This window comes from Phyllopteryx taeniolatus, chromosome 1 (assembly GCF_024500385.1).
Source record: "Phyllopteryx taeniolatus isolate TA_2022b chromosome 1, UOR_Ptae_1.2, whole genome shotgun sequence".
NCBI lineage: Eukaryota > Metazoa > Chordata > Actinopteri > Syngnathiformes > Syngnathidae > Phyllopteryx > Phyllopteryx taeniolatus.
In genome coordinates this window covers 24,817,186-24,834,925 of record NC_084502.1, presented here as the reverse complement: position 1 = coordinate 24,834,925, position 17,740 = coordinate 24,817,186, and the positions used below count along the sequence as shown (strand labels likewise).

The window sequence follows — 17,740 nt, the reverse complement described above, 5'->3', positions numbered from 1 at the left end:
ATAAATTACACTTTGCCTCATCACCGTCAATCCATACAGCCATCCATTTTCTGAACCGCTTATCCTCACTAAGGTCGCGGGAGTGCTGGACAGACACACAGACAGATCGATTGATAGATATTGATTGCTCTCAACTGAAGTACTGAACTGCGATCGCCGTCATTGAATATTCGTGACCAGGCTGTGAACGGTCGAGGGCGCCTCCAACCAGGTTCCTGAAGGCGGAGTTTATTGAGCGTGCACTGCGCAGGCGCCGCCGACGCTCAGTCTCGCTCCGTCCATCTCAACGTGACAGCGGATCTCCATCCACCCGACCCAGCACCCACCGACCCATCCACCCATCCATCCATCCATTCATCCACCTATCCATCCTGAGCAAGAGCGGGTTAGTGTGACTGAGGATGCTGGCGTGTACAGAGATGATCACTATGTGTCTGCAGTCAGCCAAGCGGCAACACCTCAGCAAACAGCAGCTGCAGCAGCAACTGGAGTGTGATCACAATCACAACCACAACCGCACCGCATCCCTTTTCCACGATGTAAGTGCACCTTTTGGCTTATTTATGTATTTACGTCACCATTCATGTCATCTTGGCATCGTCAAGGTCACTATTATCGGGCAAAATGTAAAGGGGGGGGGGGGGGGGGTTGTCGATGCTATGCTGCTCCTCATGAATGTTGCAAATCCAATCAGACTGGAGCTGATGTACAGCAGGCTTGTTATGTAAGAAAGGTGAGTGTTGGCTGGTTGTTCACAATGTTTTGCATAGGTAAAGGTAAAGTAAGGTCACACCATTGGTCCCGGTACACTCATATGCATGAGGTGCCAATTTAAAACACGGTTTCAGGTATCCCTGCCTTCTCTCACCCACATACGTCATCTTAAAAAGAAAAAAATTCTTCCAGTGTCTGTAATCCATCTTTCCTTGCATGTTCTTATTTTGTTACGACATGAACAATGTGCATGTGAACGGCTGGGTATTGACAGTACTGCATTTCAAATCATCTCTGGATCTTTTATGGCTGCCGTGCTGCTGATTTATGGAGGTGCTGCCCGAGAAAGAAATGAAAAACATGACAGGCTGTATGTATTAAGTGAGCGGCATCATTTTCACCCAACAACAACAACAACAAATTTCTCAGAGGCACAGGGAGTCCTATTCATAAATATAACTAACTCGACTAAAACCTTGAAAGTAGCTAATGGTTGGTTATATTTTCTTGCTTGTGTGCCTGCTTTACTAACTGAACAGCCCATCCAACGCATCCATACATCCATACGACCTGGACTGGTCGCCAGTCAATCGCAAGGCAAACAATTATACATGCTCGCATTTACGCCTCGGGAGAATTTAGAGTCTTCAGTGAATCTAACATGCATGCTTGTGTTAGGGATGGGCGAGTACAAAGTTATTTCAGTGAATAATTCTTTTTTTTTTTAATGATGAAATTCAGGAATATGCAGGAATTGTGCATCTATAAAGGTGTAGAAAATTAGGATTGGTGGGCCTTGGCGGAGTCTCATTCGAGTTTGTGCTTGTCAGAGTGAAGTAAAAATTAACACACGAGACCTTTATTCATCCGCACCTAATATATTATTCTGCCATCTTTCTAGTTTCCAGTTGCACACTCTCATTACACTGACTTTGTGCTGTTCTTAAGATACACACTCATTAGTAGAATCTGGCAGCTCTTTGTGTTTGCAATCATGCTACTTGAAGCCCTCGTTGTTGGTTTTTGGAGACTTTTGCACACTCTTTTCTCCAGAGGCTAATGGAATCACGCCTTTCAGATGCTGCCGTGCTCTCTCCCTTCCTGTTTCAGCGGTTTTATTGTCTTCAATAGGAGGCAGTAGTGATGCGTTCAGGGTCTCCGGGGGGCTGCCGAAGTTTTTCGACACAGTGTAAGCTTTTTAGAAGATTTTCATAAGCTCTGGAGGAAGACGATACCTCAGTCGACCCAAGCGCAAAGGAGAAATGAGCGTCTGACTGTCAGGATCTGCTGCAGTTGCTTACTACTATCACTTTGCCTTCAAAATGTGACAAAGCAACATACTGTTGGGTGTCTTGAAGGCATCTTCATTTAACAGCTTACATTGGTACTTTCAAGGTTCAAGGAGGACTCCCAATAATGGCACAGCCTTCGGATATCAAGCCATCATTCTCGGAAAGGGCCTACATTGGTTAAACCAGTGTTTCTCAACTTTTATTTTAAAAAATCTCACGGCACACCAAACAAAAATATCACAAAGAAATGTTTTAGATATATATATATATATATATATATACATGTATATACAGTATATATATATATATACCGTCTTCCTCATCTGTATCTTAAGAACAAAAAATCTTCTCCTCTTGTTACAGATATTTCGCCGGGCGGACAAAAATGGTGAGTACCTCAAAAAAGCACATATATATATTTTTTTTGCACTCTTGATTAGATGTTGCAAGTTGACTTGGTAAAACTTAGCCATGCAGACTTCATTGGTACACAACCAGACAGATGTGACCACACTTGATACACACTTAATGTAACCAACACACTTTTATTTGCAGAACGACATCTTATTTCCCATATTATAAATTTACCTGTAGATTTGTAGTATGTAGAAGTATATGATTAGTATTTTATGAAGCCCGAAACATTTGTTACTATTAAGTATCCTTTGAACTCGACGATAGAAAATTCTCATCTGGGGAAAACAGCAGCATTGAGCAGAGGATTTGGAAAAAAAAGAGCACTGGCAAAAAGGGAAACGTTTGATTTCTTAATCTTCTATTTACACTTGCATCTCCACATAATCACATTCAGAATGCTAAATGGGTGAGTGTTTTGTGCATTTAGTTTTCTCAGGAGGAGGTGTTACATAAGAGGCCCCCTGTTTATGGTGCATAATTGTGATGAGCCGCACACATTTTTGAAAGTACACACACAGTACATGTGTGTACATTTTTGAATCTACACACACAACCACACACCAATTTGAATTAATAATAATTCAAAATGATTATTAAGAGGTGGTATTCAGACAGGAGAAGGGATTTGCTTTGAGAGGGATGAGCTTTTTTTGTCTTTCTGCGCACACAGTACATTATCCCCGTCACAAACCCAAATTGAGAATGCTGCATCGAAGCTAAAAACGCACCCAAACTCAGCGGCATCGATCAGAATTACTAGGATTCTGTTTCATGGTGTTGTGTTACTTTTTTATGACCGCTTGTTGAGTCAGAGTTTATGTAAAGCAATCGTTTGGGCCCCCAATCTCAATAATAGTAATAATTTTTAAAAAGGATGTCATACTATTTCTGTTTGAAATTTGGAGCAGAAGGATAAACTGCTCCTTACAGAAAGGGCCAAAGGACATGGCAAGAACAGCAGTTTAGTGAGACCCACACGAACAAAATTATTTTTAAAAAGCCACTATAAGATTGTGACGATTATTTATACACATGAATTTCCCAAATGAATCCTACCTATTCAAGTAACATTCAATAGATACAAGTGTAAAAAGAACGAAACCACATTTAATATCCATCCATCCATCCATTTTCTGAGCCGCTTCTCCTCACTAGGGTCGCGGGCGTGCTGGAGCCTATCCCAGCTGTCATCGGGCAGGAGGCGGGGTACACCCTGCACTGGTTGCCAGCCAATCGCAGGTCACATAGAAACAAATAACCATTCGCACTCACAGTCACGCCTACGGGCAATTTAGAGTCTCCAATTAATGCATGTTTTTGGGATGTGGGAAGAAACCGGAGTGCCCGGAGAAAACCCACGCAGGCACGGGGAGAACATGCAAACTCCACACAGGCGGGGCCGGGGATTGAACCCAGGTCCTCAGAACTTTGAGGCTGACGCTCTAACCAGTCGGCCACCATGCCGCCACCACATTTAATAATAAAACATTAATAAATATAACACATAAAATCTGTACTAAACCACTTTTCCGCACTGACACGTACCATTCTTTTATTATTGTTGAATGTTGACAGCTATATAAAACCGAGCAGCCTGGACAGAGATACCGAATGACCAACGGTGCACCTAATTGACTCGGCACCATGTTCCATAACTGTGGGAATAGTGTAATATTATTCTCACAGATTGTCGCCTGTTGCATCTGGTGGGGCACTCAACTCCAAAATCGATTTTGATAAGCAGAGGTGGAAAAGTACTCACAGTCTATACTTAACTAGAAGTACAGATTTAAAAAAACACACACAAAAAAGACACTGGTAAAAGTAGAAGTTTTGATTCGACGTCTGTACTTCAGTAATAGTAAAAAAGTACAGACTGTGAAATGTACTTAAGTACAAAAGTAAAAAGTATATTTTTACTGTCAATTATACACAATATTGTTGTTCAAAACTTGGCACAATGAATTAAAGAAACTGCATGGTGCTCGTACTGAAAAGAACCTTGTGAACAGAGTCACAAAAAATTAGCTTACTAATGAAAACAATTGAAAAAAAAATGCATCTTGCTGCTAAGTGTTTTTTTTTTTTTTCAGATTAGATGGACAATTTTTGAACGCTAGAAACTGGTGGTTTTTAGGATGGCACAAGACACAACACATTGACCCATTCACCTCAGAATCTCTTAACTGAGGCCATGGATGGGAAATATATTTCTTCTCTGACTCTTTTGCTGTCATTTTTAATGTTCCCTGGTTCCCATTGCTCCTGCTATTCTTATCTCTTTCATTCAGGAAGAGATTAAAAAAGTAACAATCCTATTTTGACAAAGTGAGGAGTCGAAATTAAGAAAGGTGTCTGTTTTGAAATGTAGGGATTAAAAGTAAAAAGTGATGAGAAAAGTTAATACTCAGTTTAATACAGGTACTTGAAAACTCTTTTTCACCACTAATGCTAAGTGCAAAACGACAACAGAGGCTGTCTTTAAGAAAGTGATTTTTGCTTCACTTGTGTAGCTATAGTAGATTACAATCTTTTTGTGAATCCTCAAGTCTGTTTCCTCATCTCCCCTTCCATGATTCCCTGGTGTGTGGAACAAAGGGAATTGGTTCAAAAAGTGCAGAATGCTTGTCTGTGCGGGCTATCTTCACTTCACAGCTTTTGCGCAGACAGTCGAGAGGGAGATGTGTCCTCCATGCTCGTCAGCACTGAGTGGGCTGCCCATCATTCATCGGGAGCAGTGCACATAATGAAGACGTGTCTTGATAGGCATAGCAACACACTGCATTGCTTCCTTACTGCTATATTGGGACTGGGGACATGCATTTTTCATATAAAACACAAACTGGAAGCCCTTGTTTGCCTGCCAAGTATATTGCTGCAGACAGATGTGATCACTTCGGTTCGATTCTGAATTGTCAGAGCAAACCAAATCAGGAGTTAATTTTCATCTCTTTAAATGAACAAACCATCTGAGCAATGTAGTTATTTAATGCTGAAGAAGAATAAGTTTCAGACCCACAATACTGGGTAAGTAACCACAATTGTGGTTAGTGCTTAACTGTAAACAAAATTGGTAAGTGTGAGAATGTTAAAAAGATTTAGTCACCAAAGAATCATTGTGATCTCGCTAGTTTCATTAATAACACATTCAGTTCCAGTTACAAAAATGTACCTACCTACAAAATGGATTCATCAATCAGTCAAAATTATATTAAAGTGAAAGTCACGTTTAGACATGTTCCATAGCACATCATAAAACAACAATCCAATGGTGGTGAACAAGCCACCTCAGTAGGACTCTCAAAGACTTGTTGGCCAAAAATGTCAAACAATCAAATGAAAAAGCATAGGTGCGGCGCTAACTGACCGTGCCTTCTTGTGCCCCGTAATCCTGTATTCCTACACCACACAGGAAACTAGTTAATTTTTGAGTCGCGACCTACCTTTTAGAATCACTGCCGTAGAGCTTTATGAGTTATTTCTGCTGTGCATGATTTACAACATCCTTAAGAAAACGTGTTCCTGGTAATATACAAGTTCAGGACTGCAGCTATCTTCAGGATGAATGTAATGTGAGACAATGAGGAGAGTTCAATGCATCCTCCTGCCTCTATTGTGAGCTACTGATGTACGTATAATCTTCCTGAACGAAGGCTCTTTATATAGCTACAGTATTAAACGTCAATATTCTGATACTGGATCTCACAATAGCATAGGAATGAAGACAAGACCTTCCCAAGTCTTTCATAAAATAACGTCGCATTCATGGGCCGATTGTTCCTGTGTCGCTGTGCCTCCAAGGCATAAACTGGACAGATTACAGTCAGGATTGCCTTGTCTTCATTTCATTTCAATATTTCTTTTCTTTGACAAGCGCTCACGTTGTCAATTCTGAAGTTGAATTTCGTGTGAATCCGATGGTGGAGGAAGGCTGCAGAATGAGTCACATCCAAATTACTCCTACGTCTTTTGGCATGAAATACAGAAAAGATGCTCAAGGTTAAAGTTAGAGATGAAGACACTCAAAAATGTTGTCTTTATTACTGAAAAGGAGGTGGGAAATCTTTTACCAAAGTCTCAAGCCAAGTCAAAGTCTGCAGTCCAGTAAAGTCAAATCAAATCTTGATCGTCAACCTTTGGTATTGAAATGTAATACGGCAAAATGAATATTTCCTGTACCAAGAAGAGTTTTAAGGAACAAACGTGCATTTTTTGGGGACAAAAATAATAATAGTAGGTGTGAAAGGCAGCTTGAAAAACAGAGTTGATCATTTTGATGCTACAATACACTGCTTGTGGTAATAGCATCTCTGTCGTTATTGCTTACTTTCATAGTCTGTCGTAATTGTGGACCAGCTAGGGCTTGTGTTTGCCTTTTTCAATTTATGCCACTCCTTATGTGAGCCATTGTAATCATTAAAACAATAATGAAACATATTGAAATGAAAATTTCATTAAATTAAAAGAGCTGCGTGATTTAAAAAAAAAAAAAAAAAACAATCAAATTCCATCCATCTACAATATGTTCTATAGCACTTGACCCAGAGGTGTCTGACTCAAGTCCAAATCATGTGACTCGAGTCAGATTCAAGTCATGAATTTGATGGCTTTCGACTCGACTTGACAATATGTTAAAAGGCTTGCAAATCGACCTGGACTTGAACAGCAACGACTCTTGACTTCACTTGGACTTTAACCCATTGACTTTAACCAGCTAGTGAGACTCATATAAGCTCTCTCCCCGCGGAGATGCTTCATAGCTGCCTCCAACATATTCCCTTTGTGTTCATTCACCCGAGTCTATTGAAGGTGCATAATTGAACTGGGTTCTCATGAATGTGCTGCACGGTTAACTTAGTAGCTTTTTGTGATATTTTAACGGTCTTGTGCGCTTTCAGATGATGGGAAGCTGTCCTTGGAGGAGTTCCAGTCATACTTCAGTGACGGGGTCCTTACAGACGAGCAGATGCAGGAGCTTTATCGCTCCATCGACAGGCAGAACGCAGAGTGAGCGCTTCTTGCTTTTGCCAGCTGTAGCCTATCCTACAGCCCGCCTGGCACTTTCACATTCATTAAGTTAAGATTATGTCCATGTTACACAAGCCTCCCTTCTGGCATTTAAAGCCAAATGGAAAGTTTGCGGCAGCTTACTAAACCGAGTGGTGAACAATGGCCTTAAGTAGCGCTGCAGTTAAGGTAGGGTGAAAATAAATGGTATACTGCGAACCGTTGCTTAATTAGTGCTTCACCTTCACAGTTCAAACATTTAGGGTTACATAATTGTTTAACCAACTGTCCCAGGGATATAATTCATTGGGATCCAATTCAAATTAGAGGCTGACATTTTTCGGAATTCCCTCTGGGTCCCGCGGGACTCCCTGGGAGTGAATTTCACTATCATTCACGGAACGGGGTAGGGGCAGGAGCAAAGGTCATTGGGAGCGAGCGGGAGCGGGAACTATGAAAACAAAAGCACCAGGAATGGACGGGAATGGAGTGGGGGTGATAGGAGTGGGATTCTGTCAAATTTTGGCTCTGGATTGGGATAAATCTCTTTGGGAGTGGGAGGGAGCAGGAGTCAACATCCACTCCCATCTCAGCCTCTAATTCAAAACACCAGTTTTACAGAGATAATAATGCTCATTTTTGAATGACATTGAAAGGTGTTTGTTTAATATTACAGCACTACAAACTTCAACCATAGAAATAAGAAAACTAAGCTTTCGTAAGCCTAATTTTCAGAACTTTCATGTGTGCACATGTGCCTAAATAAATGTCCGTTGTGATAAAACTGATTCATTACACCTGTGTGCTCTATTGATTTTTTTTTCTTTTTTTTCTCCTCACCACCTGTTTCCTCGTAGCAACATGGACATTGACAAACTCTCAGGTAGAGTTTTTTGAGGTCTTTTTAAATCTCAAAATCTTATTTGACTCTCCATGTTTGTGTTTTTTTCCCCCCATAACTTAGCACATTATAATTACACATGAGTGTCATTTTTTTCAGAGTACTTCAGTCCACATGTGGGGGAGTATGTCAACGTGCTGTCTGCGCTTGAGAAGCTAAATGTGGCCATTTTAAAGGCAATGGATAAAACTAAGGAGGTGGGTGACTTTAACCTGTGCACATAATAGAATTGTGCATATTGTATGGACAAAAGCATTTGGGCATAATAAATTACGTAACCATAGCTTGCTCCTTTATTCCCTCTATATCTTAATTCTTCAACAAGACATCCATGCATCCATCCATCCATTTTCTGTACCGCTTATCCTCACTCGGGTCGCGGGCGTGCTGGAGCCTATCCCAGCTATCTCTTGGTCAATTTAGAGTCTTCAATGATCCTAACATGCATGTTTTTGGAATGTGGGAGGAGGAAACCCACACTTGCACGAGTAGAACAACCAAACTCAGGCAGGCAGACATTCTAACCACTGTGTTATCCAATTCTGCACAATCAATGGTGGATCCTCGTTTGAATGACGCCCTGTGTGATAACAGCGCAAATTGGGCAACCAATTTCCTCCCTGTGCATTTTCTCTGTTATTGCTGTAATTTATTATTTCTTACTCATGAGGGCAGTGACAGTCAAAACAGTGAGCACACTCACGTGCGAGCTGCTGTCCACCACACCTCTCACCTAGACACTTGCATGAGAACTCGTCGACGTCACATACCACTCCATTACTTATGTGTTTTCAATACATTTTATGCTTGCAGTTTTCTTGTTTGTTTAAATATGTTGACTATGTGTTTAAAAAGAATGCTTAATAAGTTAACATTTGTTTACAGTATGTGGGAGGGGGAAAACTATAAGAAAATGTTTTTATGGTCTCCCTGGATTTTCATGTAAACTATCCCCCATGATAATCTCCCTGTACATTAGATTTTCTGCACAGGGTCTAGCATTATAAAAATGTTATCCATCTCATCCCAGTACGGACCGAGCCCTGCCGCAAGTAGCAAACAAAAACAGATCGGAATGCGGCGCATCCCATTTATAACACTTTTGACTCCGGTCATGGATGTTTATTTAATGAGGGGAGGGGATTAAAGGGTCTACACTTGCAGCCTTTAAAACTTAATCATTTTGTTTTCTGCCTTGGCAATCAATGGAGTGTGATCTCAAAGAACTCCCACTGAAAAAAAATCAATAGTGCCACTGCTTTCTTGTCTCCCTCACCTAGCGCCAAGCCAAGTTATGTTTATTACACTGTGTGTTTCGCCAATGGAAGGCAATCCAGTTAATAAGGTAATAGGGAGATGAATATATACAGAGATGCAGCTATATCGCGATTCACCTATCGCATTTACGCGATACTGTGTATTTTTTGTGTTGAAATACATGTATGTTTTTACCATATTTGTTTAAATATGTTTTAATGTGATTACAGCTTGTGAAAGGGGTATTGTACAGTTTAAACTATAACCCAAAAAAATTTATATGGGTTTTCCACATCATAATTTTTCACCTATTGCCACTGGGTCTGGAATACAACTCCAGCGATGAACGGCAAAGTATGAGATTTTCCAACCAGTTCAGGGTGTACCCCGCCTCCTGCCCGATGATAGCTGGGCTAGGCTCCAGCATGCCCGCGACCCTAGTGAGGAGAAGCGGCTCAGAAAATGGATGAACGGCAAATGATGAGATTTTCACTATAATGTAATGTGCAGGGTGCTGTGTTCTCACTGCTAGTAAGAAAGAAACAATAAGGCCAGTGGTAGTTGCACATCAATGACAGTAACAAAGGCTGACAAAGCACATAGCTCTCAGACCCATTTGACGTCACATTCTTCACAAACACACAGCTATATTTTTCACGGAAGATGGATTACGAGAATAAAGTCGGAATAGCTGAGGGTTGTTTTTTGTTTGTTTTTAAGAAAAAGTTTTTTGTCAGCATGCCAGACTAGTGGTTAGCAGGTCAACCTCACAGTTGTGAGCTTTGGAGTTCAAACCTTGTGTCCCGCCTTGCTTTGTAGAGTTTTCATGTTCTCCCCGTGCCTTTGTGGGTTATTGTGATGTACTCCAGCTTCGCCAACATTCCCAAAATATATATATACAATGTTATATTCACTGAAAACTCTAAATTGTCCATAGCTGTTAATATGATTTTTTGTCTACGATATGTATGCCCTGCAATTGGCTGGCAGCCAGTCCAAGGTGAGCTCGCTTCTTACCTAAAGACAATAATATTAGGATATAATTCTTCAATTTCAATTTCAAGCCTAATATTATTTCCTTATAATATCATTTTTATTTTTGTAATATAACTTCATCCTCATAAAATGATTTTTTTCCCTCTCCATTGTATGAATTTATCATTATTATATTTTTAAATTGTATTTTCAGTTTGGCCTTAATACTCCTTCGCACGGCCATCATCCACCACATCCACCACACTGCCTGCCTCACTTTGGTTTTCTCACTTGTCCTGGCACTACATGACCTGGGCTTTACTCCTACATTTGCATATTATGGCTTAAGGCTTCTTTTACTCCGGCAAGTAAGATGTTCCCAGTATAGAGTGTAATGGCCTCCAGTATTGAGCATTGCATGGCTTGCAGTCTCACAAGAACTCTATCTTAACATGCTTTTACAGAGTAGGAAACCTCAAAAAGGATGCGATAAATTGAGTATATTGTAAAAACAAAAAAGGAAACGTTACCTGTGGCGTTGTGCCTCTTTTATCTTGAAGAACACAGATTCTGGTGATTGCCACTGCTTGAAGGTGTAAATGTTTTGTCCCTGCCATTCTTCTATGAGTTTAATTAGTTTAGTTTGCAGCACAAGGGTACTTAGCAGGTTGTTGTTATGAATTAATTTGGTTGCTTGAGTGTTGTAGGAACGCTGCAATATATTTTCCAACCATGCATTTTCTTTAGGGCTTGTCCTCATTTGGGTCGGGTGAGCTGGAGCATATCACAGCTGATTTTGGCCAGAGGCAGAGTACGCCCTGGATGGGTCGCCAGTCAAGCGCATGACACATAAAGACAAACAGCAACAACAAAAACCCTGGCAAGCACCACACATGCAAACTCCACAAGGGAGGGAGTTGTGATTCAAACCCAGACTGAATCGACTGTGAGGCAGCTGCGCTAACCAGCATTCATTAGCCCACCATGCTGCTGCATTAAGAGTCATGATGAATGAAATGTTCATTTGTATTATCTGTGCTTTTTCTTCATTTTTACTCTACCTATCATGCAGGAGTATCAGGGCTCCTCTGTGCTGGGTCAGTTTGTGACACGCTTCCTGCTCAGGGAGACCTCCACCCAGCTGCAGTCCCTGCAGTCGTCACTAGATTGCGCTATGGATGCTGTCCATGACCAAGGCTGCATAGGCAGGCGGTCAGTGAAGAAGCCAGAAGACCTGCCTATGCAGAGGGTCACCAAACGTCCCGGCCGACGCATCCAGAAAAACATGTGTCTCTCCCCTACGGACCCATACTCTGGCATGCTGACCACAGGTGGGTCCACCAATTAAGATGTTGAAATATGGGGAAACTGGTGACTCACAGGAATACTTACTTGTGTCGAATTGTGTTGATTTTGTGTTTCAGGGGTCAGCGTGGAGTCCGATTACCACTGGGGCTCCCAGGTCGACCAACTGGAGCAGCTCATAGACAAGCTGGAGTGTGAGGTATGTATGGGATGTGGATGGTTTAACTGTGCCGCGTATGCGATGTGTGGCAATGCAAGACCGATGTGAATGAAGAAGGTACTGGGGAGGCACCAGTCACTTTCCCTTGCAAGGCAATATATTAAACCACACAGATCATTCATTTTAGAATGTCAAATCTATCCATCCATTCTATATACTGCTTATCCTCATTGGGTTGCGAGTGAGCTCGAGCCTATCCCCTAACTTTGGGTGAGGGGTGGGTTAAATCCTGGATTGGTCACCAGTATATACAGTGTAGACGACAACAAAAAAATAAACAGTCATACTCACATTCACACCTATTGACAATTTAGAGTCTTTATTTAACCTACCATACGTGGTTTAGGAATGTGGGAGGAAGCCAGAGTACTAAAAGAAAAGCCTCACAAGCACAGGAGGAACATATGAACCCCACACAGGACACGCACCCCAACCTCAGAATCGTGACGCGGCTGTGCTAACTACCCAGCCACTGTGTCACCTAAAATTCACAAAAGACATCAAATTTAGCTATCGTAGCTAGCAGGCCCATTAATATAGATTAATACCTTGTTGCCAGGCAGAATATGTGGTGCACAATCAAGCCAAGCCAAAAAATCAACAATATTAGAACTCCTCTGCCCCACCTCGCAGAGAAAGGACAGTGAAGGTCAGCAGGAACAAGAAGTCAGACATACACTAAACAAATTGCACAAAAAAACAGCATTGTAAGTCCTGTGATACATGTATTTATACATAATTTAGAATCGAAACTTTCTGTATTACCTATAAAGCATACAAATAACAAGCTATTTACAAATCTCTAACCAAAAGGACATTGTAAGATGCAAGTTTACAAAAGTAAAAATGTAAAACTCATTTACCAAGTGCATCTCTAATTAAAGGGTGATGGTCCTGTTAAATGTGCCGAACATCCAAAGAAAACATGTTTAAATTTATAATGCATGTTACATCAAGCATCTCAATGAGCAGACAACCTTTTTTGTAACTTTAAACGTTTGAATTCATAGATGAGGCCTAAAGATACATACTGTATGTGCAATGTATAGAAATTAGCTTGCATGCTACCACTCCCGTAATGACATTTCCTTATCTTTGCCATGCAGAGAAGAATTTATTATCATCAGCGTTCTTTTAATTTGAATCTATGAGGCCCAAGGTTTTGTGTCTGGCTCTTTGCGATGTCATAATTGTTCTGATGCTTGTGCATGACTCACATATCTCTGCTCCCACCTTCAGAGTCCACAACTTGAACCTCTCAAAGAAGACACATTGGCAGGGACGTATAAATCGGTGAGTCAGTCAGCCTTATGCTTAGTGTTTTTACATACGGGGCCTAAAGTATCAATATGTTTTAATCCTACCTTCCAATTACAACACTGTTGCTGTGTGACATGGTAATGAGGCTACCTGTTATTACCGTGGCGACCCAACATATTCTATAATGTGCCTGAGCTGGCACACGTGTCTTGTTTGTAATGGATTGGTACGGTAACACTACTCAGCATGTAATCGGTTTGAAGTTGTATTTTTTGCAAGGTCGTGGGTCTGTGCCCGCGATGAGTGTGCTTGTGATTGCGCAACAAATGACTGACAACTCGTAAGTCATGTCTTCTGTCTGTGATTGGTTGTTTTTCCTCATGTGCGATGGTTGCTTGTATAGGCATAAGATGGGGCCAGAGACGGCTGTTTTTTGTCACAGATCATATTCATCATGTACTACTCGCAGGTCATAATGACAGTTTCACAAACTTCCCCTTTAAGGTCTGTTATTGAGCGAGATTACAATATGCAGGAATGGCTTACCTGATGATGATCATGATGATGATGATGATGATGATGATTATATTTTTATAGAAGATTCAATGCAGGTATATGAGTGGGTGCAGTATATCCTAAATAAAGTTTACAAATATCCGTTTTAGAATGGTTTGATACCAACTGAGGTCTACGCTCTATTTTACCCATTCAATATCATGTGCATACTGTATATAAATGTATATGTGTATATACTGTAAATGCATTCATGTATTTATACATACAGTATATACATCCATTTTCTACACTGCTCATCCTCACTAGGGTGGCGGGTGAGCTGGAGCCGATCCCAACTGACTTTGGACAAGATGCAGCACCCTGGACTGGCTACCAGCCAGCCAATCACAGGGCACATACGAACAAACTCCCATTCACACTTATGGACAATTTACAGTCGTACGAAGTCCACACAGGAAGACTCTAGCTTGCCCAGCGGTGTGAATGAGTGTGAATGGTTGTTTGCCATGCGATTGACTGGCGAGCAGTCCAGGGTGTACCCCGCCTCACCTCAGCTCAACCGTGACCCTAATGAGGACTAGTGCTATAGATATATGATATGAATTGTCATATGATATATAGATCAGTGTTTCCCAGCCTTTATTGAGCTAAGGCATCCATTTTACATACAAAACCTCTCACAGCACATCACCAATTAAAACTGCCGCAAAAAGAATGAATACTGAAATAATGATGATCTTCTCTCAATGTACTCATAAATTGACTTCCTCAGTGTGAATACTGGGTCTGTTTAATTGAGTACAAAGCTGATATACTTGCAGGAAGCAATCATTTATTCTGTTGTAGGCTTTACACGATCAGGCTACCTATCAGCGAGTTTAAAAAAATGATAACCGATCACCGATCCGATCACAAGATGGAGCAATGTGTCTGTTTAAATGATTTTAACAGGTGGACAGCAACAGGTGGATGCACAGGTTAATTGTTCCTTCTGCTATCTGATGGAAGAGCATCCAGTTGTTCTGCCTGTCACGAGATGATGCTGGCATAGATAGATAAATAACGATATATTCATAATTAATAAATAATAATTTTCTGACAAATCGAGTGAAATTGGATAATTTCCCGGGGCACCCCGACGATCTCTCTGGTTGGAAATCACTGCAAATATAGAAGTACCATAAAGGCGGTACCATATAATACTGCTAATCTGATTTCTTTGCTTGCTCCCCGTCTAGAACATTCTCCTGGTCCAAAGACAAATGTCAGTGAAGGAGTGTGATGTGGAACGGTTCCAGCATGCTCTGAAGATCTACACAGATGCCAGCAGCGGACAGCAAAATAACCTGCAGTCAGTCCCTTTGTCTACTTCCCTATCTCACTGTAATCACTGCAGTCTTTCCTCACTGGTCTTTCTCCTCCTTCTTGTTTCTTAAGCATTTCAATCCAGAACCTGCCTGACAGATCATGCTTCATCATGTACGAATTTTGGCAGGATCGTCTCTCCTGGATGAGGTGAGGAGCAAAAACACACATTTTCGAAGGCCTAAGTGAAGAGCAACATGTCTCTTCCATGTCTTCCCTCACAGTTTCCTGCAGTCGTCCATCAGTAAGACATTCCAGCGCTGCATTATAGACTCGCTGGAGGAGCAAGAGATGGTCTCCACCATGCTCCTCCCAGGTAATCCAAAACAATGACAAACACTTAAACAGCCAAGGCACATATCTTACGTTGGAAAAAATTTTTACGGCACACCTCCAAACAAAAATGTTTTTAAAAAGGTGGATACAACGGTTAATTATGTACTGTAATTGCTTTGCCTGTGACTGTATGTCGCTGGCATAGATAGAAGAACAAATATTCATTAATTATAGTAAATAAATAATAACCTTTGGAATAATTAAGGTCCATTGGATCATTCTATTGGACACTGTATATTGATAATATATTTTGACAAAAGCATGTCAAAGCTGTGTTAGTAGACAGCTGGGAACTATTCTATATATTGTGGAAAAATGTCCTGTCTCCTGTAAATATTGCAAATATTTGTCTTCTCCAGCTTCCTGGTGGATTATGAACAACAATTGACAGTGCAATGCTTCTTCAGATCAGCTTGAATGAAAAAAGGACAGTATTGTGGTTGTCTGTTGTTGCTCTCTTCTGTAAATTCTGATTTTCCTTAAGGCACGACAGCCAGAAGAGATGTGCGTCAAGGAACAAAAAATAAATCATAAGAGTTGAATAGAATGTAATGCAATATTTTATGGAGTGGTCAGTATCTGTGCTGAGGTTGATGTGGCACTTTTCTTACTGAAATTGAAAGCGGAAAAAAATTGCATGTTTTCTTATACCTATCGTTCTCATCTTACATTTTAAATAGATAAAATGACAATGCAGGAAAAGCAGACCATTTGTCACTTTTTTTCCAATGCAGACAACAACAACAAAGAGTAAATAACATGTTATCTTAATTTTCTTTTTGTCCTCCTTGTGATGTTGTGCGCTTTCATCTCCTTAACAAGCTCTCATCTTTCTGCCTGTAGATGAAAACCTTCTCTGGTCTAGACTCAATAATAAATATATATATATGGTCCACCTCTAAAATTATGTGTCACTCTTGCACTTTAGTAAAACTGGATCTACCTATAACTGTTCAAAAATGTACATTTATTGTCGATTGTAAATGTATTTTCAACAAGAGTTTCACTTAAAATACAATATCAACAGCATAACCAAATTGCGCGAACGTCAAATATCAGTATTTTACATTTGCAGTGTGTAACCATGCAGACAGGAGACACACACACACAAAAGTTGTTTATATTTTTGGAACAGGAAGTTTTCTGTGTGATGACGCTAGAGAACAAAAGTCTATCGTGTAGAGTCATCAGATGTAAGTAGTATAGTTGAAGATACAGTAAGTCCATGTACAGTGTGATGGTTACTCATTAAATGTGACAAACAAGCATCCTCACGGTCCATGCATGATGTTCTGTATAAGTCATAGAAAGGCAAGTAACGCATGGACCGTTTCTTCACTCATGTCTCCCACCCGACCCCCACCCGCCTCTTTAGCAATAATGTGAACGTGCAATGTGTTATTTGTTATATATATTTCCTGGCATGCAATAAAAATAATGACATGCAAAAAAAGGTTCCACTGCTCACTTCATTATTTTCTGAAATGGGTAATTCTGCTAATACACTGGGTTGTTTTGTGTCAGGTTGTTTAAAAAAAAAGAACTGAATGTAGTAAAGCACATTAAATAATATTAAATATAAACAGTAGCGGTGGTGACTTCTGAATAGGTGACATTGACTTAATCTTGTTTGTGTTGTGTAGAAAGAGTATTTATATTAAATATTTCCAGGAAGATACAGCAGTATTAAAATACGCTGCATGCATCCTGCATGAAAATAAATATTTTCAAAAGAAAATTACTCATTGAAATGAGGTCAAGGTGATTACATTTTTAACAAGGTTTCCTTACTTCATTATGATATGACTTCCCCCCCCCCCCATTCTATTTTACATTTTTCCAGGATGATGCAGCAGTATAGAAATAAAGCATGAAAAAAAAATCCAATTCACAAGTCAAGCACATGCATAATGTTAAATATGTGGATGGATGGATAGATGATGTGCACCATAGTAATGAATATATAATGGTTCTAATGTCAAATTTGACATGCTCGCCTTTTAAAAGACATAAATGGGCAAAATGAGTGCACATTACAGAGGTCATGAATGTTTAGGTTGAAACTTTAGCTTGAAATTAATAAACCAAATTAATAAAATTTAAATTATAGTTTTTAAATTATAATTTTTAAAGATTATAAGAGAGAAATTAACAAGAAGAATTACAGTATAAAGA

At 40.2% G+C, this 17,740-nt stretch overlaps 1 protein-coding gene across 1 annotated transcript; it reads left to right on the top strand.

Moving 5' to 3' along the window:
* Nucleotides 1-239: 239 nt before the first annotated feature.
* On the top strand, nt 240-17,020 carry LOC133482628 (N-terminal EF-hand calcium-binding protein 1-like). Its single transcript, XM_061782965.1, has 12 exons — nt 240-539; nt 2,370-2,394; nt 7,322-7,430; nt 8,288-8,313; nt 8,431-8,528; nt 11,636-11,894; nt 11,988-12,067; nt 13,328-13,381; nt 15,103-15,215; nt 15,302-15,379; nt 15,454-15,545; nt 15,925-17,020. Exons 1-12 carry the CDS (start codon nt 402-404, stop codon nt 15,951-15,953), a joined length of 1,101 nt encoding a protein of 366 aa, XP_061638949.1. The 5' UTR covers nt 240-401; the 3' UTR covers nt 15,954-17,020.
* The last annotated feature ends 720 nt before the right edge of the window (nt 17,021-17,740 follow it).